The 17,809-nt window shown below is 34.3% G+C and overlaps 1 protein-coding gene across 4 annotated transcripts in view; it reads left to right on the top strand.

Moving 5' to 3' along the window:
- Obsc (Obscurin) overlaps positions 1-17,809 on the top strand; it is a 109,988-nt gene that overhangs the window by 84,552 nt on the left and 7,627 nt on the right. For 2 of the 4 annotated variants that reach the window (XM_075313169.1, XM_075313170.1), the window contains 15 exons: positions 2,434-2,712; positions 3,012-3,254; positions 7,150-7,285; positions 7,351-7,532; positions 7,603-9,027; positions 9,114-9,401; positions 9,472-9,638; positions 9,707-9,821; positions 13,981-14,217; positions 14,410-14,778; positions 14,836-15,092; positions 15,167-15,378; positions 15,433-15,572; positions 16,510-16,702; positions 16,776-17,768. In XM_075313169.1, the coding sequence (XP_075169284.1) occupies positions 2,434-2,712; positions 3,012-3,254; positions 7,150-7,285; positions 7,351-7,532; positions 7,603-9,027; positions 9,114-9,401; positions 9,472-9,638; positions 9,707-9,821; positions 13,981-14,217; positions 14,410-14,778; positions 14,836-15,092; positions 15,167-15,378; positions 15,433-15,572; positions 16,510-16,702; positions 16,776-17,768 (5,236 nt within the window). The remainder of the gene's footprint in view (positions 1-2,433; positions 2,713-3,011; positions 3,255-7,149; positions 7,286-7,350; positions 7,533-7,602; positions 9,028-9,113; positions 9,402-9,471; positions 9,639-9,706; positions 9,822-13,980; positions 14,218-14,409; positions 14,779-14,835; positions 15,093-15,166; positions 15,379-15,432; positions 15,573-16,509; positions 16,703-16,775; positions 17,769-17,809) is intronic. The other 2 variants (XM_075313171.1, XM_075313172.1) reach the window with 2 other exon arrangements.

Here is a 17,809-nt window from a genome sequence, read left to right as displayed (position 1 = left end):
TCGGGAGGTTCAAGTGTAGTTCACGTTGGGTTGAGTGAATTACCCGAATTTATTCTGATAATTGGTTGATAGTTTTGCTGCAAGTAGAGGATGCTGATGAGGAATGTGGTAATTCCGAAACAGCTGTACATCCAACCATCTTGCAGTCTATAGGGCTTTGCCCAAATAAATTTGACAAGCATACTTTTCCTCTGTTGGTTAAGCTACACTTGTAGTTTAGTCAATGCATGGCTTTAAGCTGAGATCAAAAAACAAAAAAAAAAAAAGAAAAAAATTTTAACAAAATTTGCTATAGAAATAAAATGTTGACAAAATTTCCTATAGAAATAAAATTTTAACAAAAATTACGATAGAAATAAAATTGTGACAAAATTTACGATAGAAATAAAATTTTGACAAAAATTACGATAGAAATAAAATTGTGACAAAATTTACGATAGAAATAAAATTTTGACAAAAATTACGATAGAAATAAAATATTACGAAAGAAATAAAAATACGATAGAAATAAAAATTTACGATAGAAATAAAATATTTTAAAAAAATTTGACAAAAATTTAGTACATTTTGGAAAATTTTTGAGAAAACTTCATACAGAAAGAGAATTTTGACAAAATTTTTATACAGAAAGAAAATTTTGACAAAATTTTTTATAGAAAAAAAATTTTACAAAATTTGCTATAGAAATAAAATGTTGACAAAATTTCCTATAGAAATAAAATTTTGACAAAATTTTCTATAGAAATAAAATTTTGACAAAAATTACGATAGAAATAAAATTGTGACAAACTTTACGATAGAAATAAAATTTTGACAAAAATTACGATAGAAATAAAGTTGTGACAAAATTTACGATAGAAATAAAATATTACGGTAGAAATAAAAATACGATAGAAATAAAAATTTACGATAGAAATAAAATATTTTAAACATTTTTGACAAAAATTTAGTACATTTTGGAAAATTTTTGAGAAAATTTAATACAGAAAGAGAATTTTGACAAAATTTTTTATAGAAAAAAATTTTAACAATATTTGCTATAGAAATAAGATTTTGACAAAATTTTCTATAGAAATAAAATTTCAACAAAATTTTCTGTAGAAAAAAAAACTCAACAAAATTTTCTAGCGAAATAAAATTTTGACAAAATTTTCTAGCGAAATAAAATTTTGACAAAATTTTCTAGAGAAATAAAATTTTGAAAAAATTTTTTATAGAAATAAAATTTTGAAAAAATTTTTTATAGAAATAAAATGTTGACAAAATTTCCAAAAGGAGATTTTTTGTTTGGTAGAATTTTCTCCAACTTTTTTTTGGCTCAAGTGGCAACCGTGGTGATGACTGTTATTGTTTGGTATTTGTTATCGATTGCATCGATATCAATCTTATGAAGTTACGTAAATAGCATATTTGTCTACCGTTGTATTTCAAGGTTCATGTTAAATGTTTTGATGTTTTAATTAACATTTGCTCCATATGCCCACATACTGGCATATTTTTGTAGTCCTCGTTTTACCCTCTGAAATGGACAAAATAAAAAGTCCATCGAATTGGCATCTACTGTTCCTCCTAAACATAGGAAATGATGAACACAATTGCACTCACTTTTTATATGATAAAAATCCGAATAAAACAAATTTATATCAGTTTATTCAATATAATTGAATAATATATTATATACCGATTAAATCTGTAATCTCTGTGGGATTTGGGATAAAAATGAAATATTACTAATCATACTATAAAGGCACAAGGTGCAGGCTCTATTTCAAAAAAAAAAAAAAAAAAAATACATCGAACTTGTCAATTGTCAATATAGGGTATTTGACATTTAAATGGAGTTTTCAGCAATCAGCTGTGGATAGCTGATTATAACATTTCGCATTTAATTGTTTCTTTAGGCATTCTAGTCAAAGTTTTTTTTTAATTTTTATATTTCAACATTTGTTATATTTTCTTTGAAATGTCCTTGTATGTTTGTGAAAGATATGTGAAGATCTTCAATGTCATTCTATATGTTTTTTTGAGTAATTTTTTGTTGGTTTCTTGAGCGTAAACTATTTCGTAATGAATGTCAATAAATGTAAAATTTTTCATAAATCTAAAATCTAACCTTAAGCTTTCTTTTCTCTATTATTCTTTTTCCCCCACAAAAAAAAAAACAATATTTTTTCAAAATTATCCCATGCCACCGCTAAAAAAATCATCACGCTGCCAATATCACCAAAACAAAATTTATGCACCAACACAATCACGATCCCGTTCCCGAATCATTACTGCTCGGGCATGTTACGAAACACAATCATATCCTTATGGCTTATGCTAATGGCTCCGCTGCTTCGATTGCTGTGTGTTATTGCTGTGAATGATCGATTGATCGTTTGACTCGATTGCGCCAATCGCCTGGCCTTACTGCCCTTCAACAATGCGAAGGCAGTAGACCACGCGATTTTTCGAGAGGCGCTTCGTACGATAGTATAGCTGATGTAGATGCATTAAAGGCACCAAGAAATGCATTAGTTGGAAGCACTACTACATTAACACTACGTCCTGACAGTCAATTAGAAGATCGTCCTTATTCCCGTTTATCTGTAGCATCTAATAGAACCATCGGAGCACGCTCCACCACATCCTTAATGATGGAGGGCCGTGCACCCAAATCAATTGAGAAACCTGTTGTCATCCGTATGCTACGATGTGTACAGGTTCAACGTAAGTGGTCTCCAAAAAAAAAGAGAAACAATTTTTTTTTTGTCACAAAGTTGTATTTTTGTTATTTGTTCATTTGATTTTTTTTTTGATTTTTGTTCATATCAACAAGACACACAATGGCATGAAACGTAAATTGTGTTCGTTTATAAAAAAGAAAATGAGAACAAAACTGTAGTGCTATAATGCTGTAGATATCCAGTGTTGCCATCTATCATGGTAACGAATAGACGATTTTTAATATTTTCCTCTCTCTCTTTTTTTCTCTTGTTTTGTTGTCGCTCTCCCTTTGATTTGTTTAGCTGGCGAACCTGCCCATTTTGAAATTCAATACAAAGAAAAACCCGGCAAAGTAACTTGGCTAAAAGATAACAAACCCTTGGATGACGTATTAGCCGATCGCATTGTGCAAACTGAAGCTCCAATGAATTCATATCGTTTGGACATTAAAAATTGCAGTGAACGTGATACTGGTTCCTATACTGCCAAGGCTAGCACTGGCGCCGAAATTACCACTTGCACCGCTCAATTGGCCGTAGGTCAAGGTAAGTTGGTTTAATAAAAATTAACATCCAGTTTCGCATATTCAAAAGGAATATTGTGGTATGACTAGCTAAGTAAGATAGAAACTTCAGCTGTGCCACCCTGTTTTTGGCAACCGAAATTTATTCATTAGTTTGTTAAATATAACCATAGCGATAGGTGAACACTTGTTTACGTGGATTTTGTATGGGAAGCAAAAAAAAAAAAAATAAAATAATCTTATTTGGAAAATTTTATTTCTATAGAAAATTTTGTCAAAATTTTATTTTTGTTGAAAATTTTGCCAAAATTTTATTTCTATAGAAAAAATTTCCAAAAGTTTATTTGTATAGAAATTTTTTTCAAAATTTTAGAAATTTTTGTCAAAATTTTATTTCTATAGAAAATTTTGTCAAAATTTTATTTCTATAGAAAATTTTGGCAAAATTTTATTTCTAAAGAAAATTTTGTCAAAATTTTATTTCAATAGAAAATTTTGTCAAAATTGTATTTCTATCGAAAATTTTATCAAGATTTTATTTCTATAGAATTTTTTTTTAACAATTTTATTACTATAGAAAATTTTATCAAATTTTTATTTCTATAGAAAATTTTTGTCAAAATTTTATTTCTACAGAAAATTTTGCCATTTATTTCTATAGAATATTTTATCAAAAATTTAATTTCTATAGAAAATGTTTCAAAAAATTTATTTCTTTAGAGAATTATGCCAAGATTTTATTCCTATAGTAAATTTTTTCAATATTTAATTTCTACAGGAAAAATTTCTAAAAGTTTATTTCTATAGAAAATTTTGTAAAAATTTTATTTCTATAGAAAATTTTGTAAAAATTTTATTTCTATAGAAAATTTTTCTTTAGAAAATTTTTCAAAAAATTTATTTCTTAATATAATTATATAATTTTATTTGTCAAAATTTCATTTCTATAGAAAATTTTTTGTATTAATTTTATTTCTATAGAAAATTTTGTAAAAATTTTATTTCTATAGTAAATTTTGTCAACATTTTATTTCTATGGAAAATTTTGTAAAAATTTTATTGTTACACAAAATTTTGTCAAAATTTTTTGTTATACAAAATTTTGTCAAAATTTTATTTCTATAGAAAATTTTGTAAAAATTTTATCAAAATTTTATTTCTATAGAAAATTTTTTCAAAATTTTATTTCTATAGAAAATTTTTCACAAAATTTATTTCTTTAGAAAATTTTGTCAAGATTTTATTTCTATTGAAAATTTTGACATTTTTTTTCTATAATTTTATTTGTCAAAATTTTATTTCTATAGTAAATTTTGTAACAATTTTATTTCTATAGGAAAATTTATCAAAATTTTATTTATATAGAAAATTTTTCAAAAAATGTATTTCTTAATATAATTATATAATTTTATTTGTCAAAATTTCATTTCTATAGAAAATTTTTTGTATTAATTTTATTTCTATAGAAAATTTTGTAAAAATTCTATTTCTATAGTAAATTTTGTCAACATTTTTATACATCAACATTTTTATACATTTTATACATTATTATTGTTATACAAAATTTTGTCAAAATTTTATTTCTAAAGAAAATTTTGTAAAAATTTTATCAAAATTTTATTTCTATAGAAAATTTTGTCAAAATTCTATTTCTATAGAAAATTTTGTCAAAATTTTTTCTATAGAAAATTTTATCAAAATTTTATTTCTATAGAAAATTTTGTCAAAATTCTATTTCTATAGAAAATTTTGTAAAATATTTATTTCTATAGAAAATTTTGTAAAAATTTTATTTCTATAGAAAATTTTGTAAAAATTTTATTTCTATAGAAAATTTTGTCAGAAATTTATTTCTATAGAAAATTTTGTCAAAATTTTATTTCTATAGAAGATTTTGTCAAAATTTTATGTCTATAGAAAATTTTGTCAAAATTTTATTTCTATAGAAAATTTTGTCAGAAATTTATTTCTATAGAAAATTTTGTCAAAATTTTATTTCTATAGAAGATTTTGTCAAAATTTTATTTCTATAGAAAATTTTGTCAAAATTTTATTTCTATAGAAAATTTTGTCAGAAATTTATTTCCATAGAAAATTTTTCAAAATTTTATTTCTATTGAAGATTTTGTCAAAATTTTATGTCTATAGAAAATTTTGTCAAAATTTTATTTCTATAAAAAATTTTAATTTTATCAAAATTGTATATCTATAGAAAATTTCTCAAAAAATGTGTTTCTTTAGAAAATCTGGTCAAGATTTTATTTCTATTGAAAATGGTGTCAAAAAAATGTTGTTACTATTTTATTTCTATAGAGAATTTTGTAAAAATTTTATTTCTATAGTAAATTTTGTCAAAATTTTATTTTTATAGAAAATTTTGTAAAATTTTATTTTAATTGAAAATTTTGCCAAAATTTTATTGCTATAGAAAATTTTGCCAAAATTTTATTTCTATAGAAAATTTTGTCAAAATTTTATTTCTATAGAAAATTTTGTCAAAATTTTATTTCTATAGAAAATTTTGTCAAAATTTTATTTGTGTAGAAAACTGTTTCAAAATTTTATTTTTATAGAAAATTTTGTCAACTTTTATTTTAGTTGAACATTTTGCCAAAATTTTATTGCTATAGAAAATTTTGCCAAAATTTTATTTCTATAGAAAATTTTGCCAAAAGTTTATTTCTATAGCAAATTTTGTCAAAATTTTATTTGTGTAGAAAATTTTTTCAAAACTTTATTTCTATAGAAAATTTTGTCAAAATTTTTCAAAAATTGTATTTCTTTAGAAAATTTTGTCAAGATTTAGTTCTATTGAAAATGTTGTCAAAAAAAAAAATTTTTATAATTTTATTTCTATAGAAAATTTTGTAAAAATTTTATTTGTATAGTAAATTTTGTCAAAATTTTATTTTTATAGAAAATTTTGTAAAATTTTATTTTAGTTGAAAATGTTGCCAAAATTTTATTGCTGTAGAAAATTTTGCCAAAATGTTATTCCTATAGAAAATTTGGCCAAAATTTTATTTCTATACAAAATTTTGTCAACATTTTATTTGTGTAGAAAATTTTTTCAAAATTTTATTTTTATAGAAAATTTTGTCAAATTTTATTTTAGTTGACAATTTTGCCAAAATTTTATTGTAGAAAATGTAGTGTAGAAAATTTTTTCAAAACTTTATTTCTATAGAAAATTTTGTCAAGATTTCATTTCTACAGAAAATTTTGTCAAAACTTTATTTTTATAAAAAACTTTGTCAACATTTTATTTTTATAGAAAATTTTGTCAAATTTTATTTTAGTTGAAAATTTTGTCAAAATTTTATTTCTATAGAAAACTTTGTCAAAATTTTATTTCTATAGAAAATTTTGTGAAAATTTCATTTCTATATAAAATTTTGTCATAAAATTTGTCAAAATTTTATTTCTTTAGAAAATTTTGTCAAAATTTTATTTTTGTCAACATTTTATTTATACAGAAAATTTTTGGAGAGGAATATATGTTAAACCTACCATTTTTGGTAGAATTCTACCGACGTTGGCAACAGTGGACGGAATATCTATTCTAATTCCTTGGCTGAAAATGATATAGTGTTGCCATCGAAGATCAAATTTTTGTACTCCTCACCAGTCATTATCGTTGCCTAGCCACGTGGAAATTCTTTTTTCTTGAAATAACTCAATAAATAACAAAACATAATACGTTTTTATTCAACTCCAATGTTGATTATTAAAAAAAATGCTTTATTGACATGAAAAACTCTCGAAAAAAAGAAAAGAGGAAAGCTTATTACGCTTGGTCGTCGCGGAAAAATCCTTCGCCTATCTCTATGGTTGTGTTTACATATTTAAATGGAGTGAAATAAATAGCTGGAATCGTCTTTATTAATTATTTCTCATCTTTCGCATTTCATCCTTAGTTACCGGTCACGATGAAAGCCAAACAAATGTGGCTCCTGTCTTCCTTTGCAGCCTTAAGGATGCCGAGATGTTGGAATTTACACAATTCCGCTTCTTAATCAAATTGATGGGCGATCCCAAGCCCAAGGTGCAATTGTAAGTATACTGCAAATAATCAATCTTGAGGATGATGTGTTAGTGATTCCATCTCCTTTCTGTAGCTTTAAGGATGACAAGGAAATCGTAGAATCCGATCGTATTCATATTGTACGAGAGAAGGACTACTTGGGCTATTATGAATTGGTTATCAATGAAGTCATGAAGGAAGATGCTGGCACCTATCAATGCAAGGCTGTCAATAAGTTTGGTGAAGCTCTTTGCGAGGCTCAAGTAACCACTGTGGGTAAGTTATTACCTTGGACATTTTGATCTCTATATTTGTGGCTAATAATCTGGGTCTCTTGCTTTCGTAGAGGACAAAAATCCCTTCGGCTCTTTGGCTGGCCAAATTCTCCAGCCTGGTGAAAAGCCCGAATTTACCTGGAAACGCAATGGTGCTCCATTTGATCCCGAAGAACGTTTTAAAGTTTTGTTCGGCGAAGACGAAGATTCCTTGGCCCTGGTATTCCAACATGTCAAACCCGAGGATGCTGGTATCTATACTTGTGTTGCACAAACCTCTACTGGTAATATCTCCTGCAGTGCTGAGCTTTCGGTTCAAGGATCTGTTCAAACATTATATCGGGAACCAGAGAAGCCCACCCTGATCATTGAGCACCGTGAAGCTAATACGCACGTTGGAGGCACTGCCATTTTGGAAATGCAATGCAAGGGTTTCCCCAAACCAGCCGTCCAGGTGAAACACGAAGGCCAGGTGGTTGAATTGGATGATCGCCACAAGTTCTTGTACGAGAGTGATGAGAGCATGTCTCTGTTGATCAAGAACGCCACCACCGATGATGCTGGCATCTATACCATTCATGCCATGAATGAATTGGGTGAAGACACTTCAGAGATTAGCTTGGTCGTTAAGGCACCACCGAAGATCAAAAAGGTCAAGGATGTTGTCTGCCATGTCAAGGAGACTGTTAAAATTGAGGTAGAGGTTGAGGGTAGTCCCAAACCCATTTTGAATCTAACCAACAATGGTAAGGACATTACCGAGGAGAAGAACATTAAGATGTCCGCAGTGAATGTGGGCAAGAGTACCGAGAAGATAACCATTGAAGTTAAGGAAATCAAATTGTCTCAGGCTGGCAGCTACTCCTTGAGGGCTACCAATGAGTTGAGCCAAACCTCAGAATACTGGAATGTAACAGTCCATTCCAAGCCTGAATTTGTCAAGTCTTTGGAAGAGGAATACATTCACGGTGAAAAAGAAACCGTTATTATGACCTGTCGCGTGGATGCCTTCCCTGACGCAAAGTTAACCTGGTACCAGGACGGCAAGGAAATCAATGTCACGAATACCAAATATTCGGTATCTTCCGATGGCAATGCCTACACTCTGAAAATAACTGGAGTGACACGGGTCGATGCTGGTGAATATTCAGTCAAGGCTGAGAACGAGCATGGTTCCTCAACTAGTAAGACAAAATTGCTGATCAAATGTACTCCAGAGATTACCAAGAGTTTGAAGAACCTCATAATTACCGAGGGTGATACCGATGTCACATTGAATGTGGCCGTTGATGCCTATCCCAAACCCGGAATCAAATGGTTCATCGATGGCATTGAAATCGATGAGAAGCGTAAGGAGTTCCGTCGTCAAGAAGATGGCGGCAATGAATACAAATTGATCATGAAAGAGGCCACTACCGCTTTGCAAGGTACTTACAGTGTGGTCATTATGAATGACTATGGTAAATTGCAACAGGAATGTGTGGTCACTGTGAACTGTAAGTATGGGGTAAAGGATAAATTGGGGGAATTAGATCTTTTTCCAAAAGAATCATTTGATTGACCGTAATTTCTCTCAATAAAGGCAAACCCAAGATTAAGAAACAATTGAAGGACATTGAAGTTGAAGAAGGTAAGTCCTTCACTTTGGAATCCGAAATCTATTCGGAACCTGAGGCCACAGTCAAATGGTATAAGAATGGCCAAGAATGCTCAGCTGATGCTCGATTGAAGATCATCCATGACTCTAAACGCTATGAGGAATATAACTTGACCTTGAACTTGTGCAAAGTCCAGGATACTGGTGTCTATGAAGTACGGGCCAAGAATAATGTCGGCGAAAGTATATCCAAGTGCCAGGTTAATGTATTGAGTAAGTTTTGGAAATGAGACCATAATAGAGAATGAAAGCGACCATAATCTTTTTATTTTGTGTCGTTTAGCTCAACCTGAAATCGATCATGTTGATATCTTTGAACAAAATAGTTTCGAGTCGGTGCCTTTGAAATATGAAGTCATTGCTCATGGTATACCAAAACCAGAAGCCATTTGGTATAAGGATGGCAAGGAAATTAAAGAGGATGTCAATACAGCTCTTATTGTGGAAGGAGTAAGTGTGGAAATATTCTTTGGAGAGAATTTATTTATTTATGATTTTCTGTTCTTTTGTTCTTCCAGGATAAATATCGTTTGGAAAAGAAATCCTTGAAATTGGAAGATGCTGGCACCTATAAAGTTGTCATTAAGAACAAAGTGGGTGAGAAGATCCATCAAGGTGTTCTCTCCTTGCAAGGTAAGTGAATTGTTTTTGACATGATCACCTTAAAATCTTAGATCGCAGTATGAAACTAGTTTTTTTTCGGGAAGCTGGCTGAGAGCACTCTGGATTTCTTTGCCATCTCATGGATCATGGGTTCAGTTTGGTTAAAAATGTGAATTATAGGATCCTCAAGTCGAGGTATAACTGTGACTCTACTTGTCCTTATATTCGTTGATTAATCTCCTTAAAAATTTGTAAGGCCTCCTTTGGTCTCCCTCTTAGTTTTCCTATCATTCTGTTCACCAATCCAATAGGTTAGTTTAGGTTGTAGAGGGTGACACCAATTTTGAAATGGAGTTGATGGACCACTAAAGGTTCATTGTCAATCCTCGAGGTAATTTTCTCATCTTATTCTTCGGGAGGTGAAATTTGCTCAAGAACTTCCATTTACCAGTCTTCTTTAAAGGTTCTTAAAACGTCCAACTAGGCCCTGCCAAAGGCGAGTATGTTCTTTACGCTACACTCATGCAGATCGGGGGGCCTAAAGGAAAAAGGAGTCCAGTTTCTTTTTTGAAGGATAATGCTGGACACTGATACAAGAAGTAGTACGAACCTTCCGCAACTTCAGGGTTCCGACACTATCTTATTATGCCTATTCCTATGGATCTTTATGTCCCACATCAACTTGGTTTTCTAGCAAATTTTTCGAGGAGAACCAATGCCCTACCCATAGTTCATCATATTCGACATGCCTCCTGTAAAGATATAAAGACAGCGGAAGAAAAATATATTTAAGTACATTATTCTTTCCACGAGCGCCCTCCTTTGCCAGCACATCTGCATTTTCATTTCCCATTATTCCACAGTGCCCAGAGGTCCCTAGAATAGAGGTACATTATACCCTGGAGTCAGAACTTGGCTGTCGATGAAAAAGCTGATATCGCTTTTAAATAACGGCCTCATTCTCAATGACTCAACAGCTTTTTTGTCTATAGATATTCCATTAACAGGTATCCGAAACATAACTTCCTTTCTTCCCACTCTTCCATACTTGGTACAATAAATTTCGGCTTGTGTACCTTGAATATAGAATACTCAACTACCGAAAGCATTAGAATCCACATAGTACATTCGTTCAGTTATTCCCTGGTTCTGCTCTCGTTCGCATCACTTCATGGTTTTAAGTACATTATTCTTTCCACGAGCGCCCTCCTTTGCCAGCAAAGGTCCCCAAAATAGAGGTACAATATACTGTCGAGTGAGAACTTGGCTGTCGAAGAAAAAAGCTGATATCGCTTTTAAATAACGGCCTCATCCTCAGCGACTCAGCAGCTTTTGTGGCTGTAGAAATTCCCTTACCAGTTATCCGAACGGTAACTTCCTTTCTTCCCACTCTTCCATACTTGGTACATTAAATTTCGGCTTTTCATGATATCTGAGCTTTTAAGTCTTGTGAGCGTCCCCTCTGTTATTTTGTTTATGTGCAAATTGAGTGGGCAGCCTCCCATCAGTAGCTCTACAGCGGCAATGGCTGTGGTCCTCACAGGGCTTGTCGTCCTATTTATCCTATTAATTTTAGTGGTTCTCGATTGTTCACCAAACGTGACAGCCATATATAGTGACTTAGAAACGCAGTATAAAACCTAATAAAAAGGGAGATGTGTGACCAACACCTTTAACTCTGCCTGCGTGGACTCTATGGACTTTGTATGTTCTAAACTTCAGGAAGATGGTCCGTACTGAGTGCCCGTCACTCCCTGGAATTGATGTCGGTCGGAATTTCCGTCATTGTCACGTTCCGACTTTCTATATATTCCTCGATGCTGTACTTATGTCTAAAGCTCTTTCCTTTAAATTAAGCCTCGTGGACTCTATAGATATTGTGTACCCTGAATATAGAATACTCAACTACCGAAAGCAACAGAATTCTCACATTACTTTCGTTCAGTTATTCCCTGGTTCTGCTCTCGTTCGCATCTCGTCATGACACTCCAATGCTCTACCTGGTTCACAATCCAATAGGTGCGACCAATATATTTAACTCAGCCTACGTGGGCCTTAGGACTCTTGGACAAGTTCTAAACTTAAGTTGTACAGTGTTCCCGTCACTCTTGTTCCCCGATCCTCTATTTGTGTCTAACGCTAAATCATTTAAATCAATCCTCGGGGATTTAATCCATAGTACGCATGCTGAAGTTGGGTTAAAAGTGAATTATAGGAACCCCCAGTCGATGTATACATATGACTCTTCTTGTCCTATAATCGTCGATTTATTCTCCTTCATTAGTTCTCTTGCCTCGTTGGGCCTGCCAAACATTCTTTCGACGATATACCCGGTCCACATTCCAGTATATGCGACCAACATCTTTAACTCATCCTGCGTGGGCATTTTGGACCTTTCATGTTCAAAACTTCAGGAAAATAATTCGTAGTGTGTTTCCGTCACTCCCTGGGATGGATATTGTTCGGATTTTCCCGACCTTCTACCTGTTCCTCGATACTTTATTTGTGTTCAACGCTCATTACTTTAAATCAATCCTCGTGGAATTTATCGATTAAGCCCATGCTGAAGTTGGGTTTAAAGTGAACTAAAGATTCTCCAGTCGATGTATACATGTCACTCTTCTTGTCCTATCAATCGTCGCCTTTACTCTCCATAATTAGTTTTTTGGCGTCGTTGGGCCACTCAACCATTCTTTCGATGATTTACATGGTCCACATTCCTGTATATGCGACCAACATATTTAACTCAGCATGCATGGGCTCTGCGAACCTTACATGTTCTAAAATTCAGGGATCTAGTTCGTAGCGTGTGGCTATTACTCCCTGAGATTGGTGTCCTTCGAGTTTTTCTGTGGATATCTTGTCGACGTCCTTCTACATATTCGTCGATCCTGCAGCATCAAAATTTTCAACTTACTTTCCTTCCGTGATATCCCCGTTCTGCTCTCGCTAACATCGCGTCATTGTATTCCGATTCTCTCCTTGGTCCACAATCTAATATGTGCGTCCAACACCTTTAAGTCAGTCTGTGGCAGATCTTTTGAACTTGCATATTCTAACCTTCAGGAAGGTAGTTGGTATTGCCTGCCCTCGTGGACTTAATCAATAGTGCGCATGCTGAAGTTGGGATTATAGTTAATTATTGGACCCTCCAGTCGATATATACATGTGACTTTCCTTCATTAGATCTCTAGCCTCGTGTCTCCCAATAATTCTTCCGACGATTTACCTGGTTCACATTCCACTTTATGCGACCAACATCTTTAACTCAGCCTGCATGGCTCCCTGTACCTTCAATGTTCTCTCAGGGAGCTAGTTCGTACTGTGTGCCTGTCCTACGTGATGTCTTGTCAACATTCTTCTACCTATTCTTCCATCCTGTATTTATGTCTAAAGATCATTCCTTTAAATAAAGCCTCAAAGACTTTATGCTTACCTTCGGTAGCATCAGAATTTTCAACTTATATTCCTTCAGTGATGTCCTGGATCAGCTCTCTTTCAATTCGCGTCATAGTATTCCTATGTTCTCCCTGGTCCACAATCGAATATTAGCGACCAACAACTTAGCCTGTGTGAGATCTTTTGAGCTTACATATTCTAAATTTCAGGAGGGTACTTCATATTGTCCGACCCTAACTCCTTGGGATTGCGAGCATTCGGGTTTCCTCGCGACGTCCTGTCATTGTTCCGTATCTTTTTGCTCTGCCGATTTCTCGCTGTTCCAATATGGGCATACAACTGCCTATCCTTAAACTTAGTCCGAGAGGTTTATATTGACCATGCTCAAGAAGGAATACCTGAATTTGTTATCTACGTCTCTCTCTGGGTGTATTACATAACCTCAAAATGTGAGATGAATTTACTTACATAACAACAGTGGAATTAATTGATCTCTTAAAATCAATTAAAATGGATCTGAAGATGTCCAAATTAAATTTGATCGCTGGTTTGGGTATCGTTGATAATTTTGACATTTCCGTCCGCGAGTATGTGTGTGTGTACGTATCAATAACAATCAGTGAAGCCAAACAGTGCTTTCAATGTCTTAAAACGAAGGCTACTTAATTAATTTCGCTCGGCGTCTATGAATTGAGCTACGTATCGCGAACGTCTAGGTTAAGGGTGATCCGTTAGAACTATAAAATTTCCTTAAACCTTATTATGATTCCCCAACTTTTCTTCTTTCCAGGCATTGCTGAATATCGCAAACCCATTGTCAAAAAGGGCCTCAGTGACATTAGCACTCATAAGGGTAAACCCCTTAGTTTGCCAGTTGTCTTCACTGCTGACCCAGAACCCAAAATGGTTTGGCTTAAGGATGGTAAACCAATTGACAGTAATCATGAACACATAAAATTGAGTGTGAACAAGAAGGAATTGCAACATGGCTTGGTGGAATATACCTGCACATTAAATATTGACTCGAGTAAGTATTGGGACAAACGAAACGAATTAGTAACTACAACTGAATGATGGACGGACACAAACTATCCAAATTGGAAGTTTCGTATTTTCCAATAAGCATAGCCCCAATAAAATTCAGTGTTGGAAAATTTCGTTGGCTGTAATCGAATTATTTTCCGATGTAATGAATTTCAATTTTTTTTCTTAATTTTAGCTGTCCACGAGGATAATGGCCGTTATGAATTACAATTGGAAAATAAATTTGGCAAAGTTAATGTTGGCTGTTATGCTGATGTCCTATCGAAACCTGAAATTATTGGTCTCAAGGATCAAGGCTGCATGCCTGGTCAAACTGTTTGCTTTGATGTTGTGGTCAAGGCCAATCCTAAGCCTAAAGTCACTTGGAGCCGTGGCAACGAAAATTTGTGCAATAATGAAAATTGTGAAGTTATTGCCGATGTTGATGCCAACAAATATCGTTTGGTCTTCCAATCGGTGGCATCGAACGATGTGGGTACCTATACCTTGACAGCGGTTAACAATGAGGGTACCACAGCCCAGGACTTTAAACTCAATGTTCATGGTGAGTATATTGAAATTAATTTCTTCGTACTCCGAAATAATAAATTTTTCTTTCTAGTTGAGAAGCCTACCTTCATTACCCCACCTGAGGATAAGGTGGTCCACGACTATCATCCTGCCTTAACCCAAGTTGTTGTCCATGGTGTTCCCTTGCCCAAGGTACAATGGACCAAGGATGGCAAAGCAATTGATGAGAAAGCCACCGATAAGGCTAGTGGTGAAAATCTATATCGCATTAAGGAAAATGTTGTGGCCAGTGATCAAATTGCCAGTGAATTAGAGGTTTTACATTTCAGAATGAGCGATATTGGAAAGGTGAGTAGCGAAATTGGCAATATCGTTGAAAAACCAGGAGGTATGCAATTTTCTCCCATTTTCTTCGATTTCAGTATGCTGCCGTGGCTACCAATGATATTGGTACCACTGAGGGTCCCTTCAAACTCACTCTCTTGGATATGGCTCCCATGTTCGTTAAGAATCTGGAACCCACCAAGGAGGTCCATCAAACTGAACCTTTGACTTTGCAATGTGTTGTCGATGGTAGTCCTTTGCCTGTTATCCAATGGTTCAAGGATAATGAGGAAGTTAAACCTAGTGAACAGTAAGTTAGCAATTTATGGGTAAAAAGATCAATTAGTAAATATTTTTGTTTTAGTATTAAAATCACCACCACTCCTGAGGGTTTGTGCAAATTGGAAATCGAGGAATGTACACCCAACGATTCGGGTGCTTACAAATTGGCCATTACCAATGAACATGGCAAGAAGGTGGCTTTGTGTGCTGTAGCTGTAACACGTAAGTTGGTTGGGGAATAAAATAGGGAATAGGTCATGGGATCAACCAAAAAGTTTCTCAGCGGTGGATTAGCTCCTCTCAGTAATGCTGGTGACATTTCCAAGTGTTTCAAAGGTTCCCTAAGTGGTTTCACCGCCATGTGAAATTCTGTTCGGACTGGGCTATAAAATTAAGATCCCTTGTCATTGAGCTCAACATAGAAACGGGCAGCACTCAATGATAAGAGAGGAGTTCGGTAACATCAGAATTTTTATCCTATATTCCTTCAGCGATATCCCGGATACGCTCTCGCTCACAACGCGTCATAGTATTCCGATGATCTCCCTGGCCAACAATCCAATATTTGCGACCAATAGCTTTAACTCAGCCTTTTGAACTTGCCTATTCTAAACTTCAGGAAAGATAGTTCGTATTGTCTGCTCTCACTCCCTGGGATTGATAGTATTCGGGGTTTCCCGCTACGTTTTGTCATCTTTCCGTATCTTTTTGCCCTACCGATTTTTCGTTGTTCCTATATGGGCATACGGCTTTATATCCTTAAACGTAGCCAGGGAGGTTTGTATTGACTATGCTAAAAAAGGAATTCAGGTAGAATTTGTTAACTATGTATGTCTCCTTGGGTGTTAACCTATAAATGTGATATGATAAGAGAGGAGTTTACCGCTAGTGCTATTACAACTGAAAAGTCTAATAGCCAATTTCTTATATCCGAAACGAAAGTTTGGGTTCTACTGAAATCCCAAGAATGGCTGATTTTCTTTTATAAATTCGGCTGTTTTGGACATTTTAGTCGAACGAAAGCATTCGTTTCGGATATGAGGCTGTAAGTGAACCGGAAATGTTGGGCTGCCACTGTACCTAACCTAAGTTGCCTTATATTCCTAGTTTCATGGACTTCTTCGCATGTATTAATTCTTGATCCATCTTTCCTTTCCAGCTAAACCATTGAGTCCCACATTTGTAGAACCCATTGGAGATCAAAAACTCACAGTTGGCGAACCCTTGAAATTGAATGCTAAGGTTAATGGTTTCCCTGCTCCCGAAATTAAATGGTACAAAGATGGTGTACAATTACATCCCAGCAAGGCCATTAATTTCATCAATAATCCCAATGGTCAAATTGGTATTGCGTGAGTATACTTCCCAAACTACGAGTAGATCGAGGATTTCAGGGATTTATCTATGTCTGTGTTTGGCTTTCAGTATTGATGCCACCACACCCCAAGATGCTGGTATCTACAAGTGCGTCATCAGCAACAAGGGCGGTGAATTGGTGGGCGTTTCCAAAGTCCAAGTCTTGCCCAAGGAAACTGTACCAGAATTTGTTGCTGAATTGAAGGATGCTCGTAGCATTGAAGGTTTCCCCGTTAAAATGGACGTTAAGGTTTTGGCCTATCCTCAACCCGAGGTTAAATGGTTCCACAATGGCACAGAAATTTCCGCGGCCGACAAACGTCATGCCCTCTTGGAAAATCCTGATCACACCTATAGCATGATCATTGAAAAACCTTCGGTGGCTGATTCCGGTCTATATGAAGTCATTGCCACTAATCCCAAGGGCAGTGCTGCCTCTAAGGCTAAACTCTTTGTGGCTCCAGTTACCGATGAAAATGCTGCTGAAGAAGCTCCCAGTTTTATTTCATCTCTGCGTGATGCCAATGCCGACGAAGGTCAAGAATTGTCGATCTCAGCACCCTTCTTGGGTAATCCCATGCCTGAGACTATCTGGAGCAAGGATGGTGTTCCTCTGCAGCCCAGTGAACGTATTTTGATGACCTGTGATGGCAAACATGTCGGGTTGATAATTAATCCTGCAGAGACTTCCGATTCGGGTGTGTACAGCTGTTTGTTGGCCAATCCTTTGGGTGAGGACACTTCCAAATGTAATGCCAATGTCCGTAAGGTTTACAAGAAGCCCGTATTCACACAAAAGATTACCGACCAACAGCAAGTATACGGTGGTGATGCCAAAATATCGGTTAGCGTATCCGGAGTTCCCTATCCCGAGCTGGCTTGGTATTGCAATGATAAACCCATCGAGGATGGCGATAAGTACTACATTAAACACGATGGTGATCATCATACATTGACCGTTAGGGATTGTGGTGATGGTGATAAGGGTGTTTACAAGTGCATTGCCACCAATCGTGAGGGTAAGGATATTACTCAAGGACGCTTGGATGTTGTCAATGAAATGTAAGTAGGGCGAGGATTGCATTTCTTTGGGAACCAAGCCC

The sequence above is a fragment of the Haematobia irritans genome, chromosome 5 (genome assembly GCF_050003625.1).
Source record: "Haematobia irritans isolate KBUSLIRL chromosome 5, ASM5000362v1, whole genome shotgun sequence".
Lineage (NCBI taxonomy): Eukaryota > Metazoa > Arthropoda > Insecta > Diptera > Muscidae > Haematobia > Haematobia irritans.
Note: the sequence above shows the minus strand (reverse complement) of the source record. Positions and strands in the feature narration are given on the sequence as shown.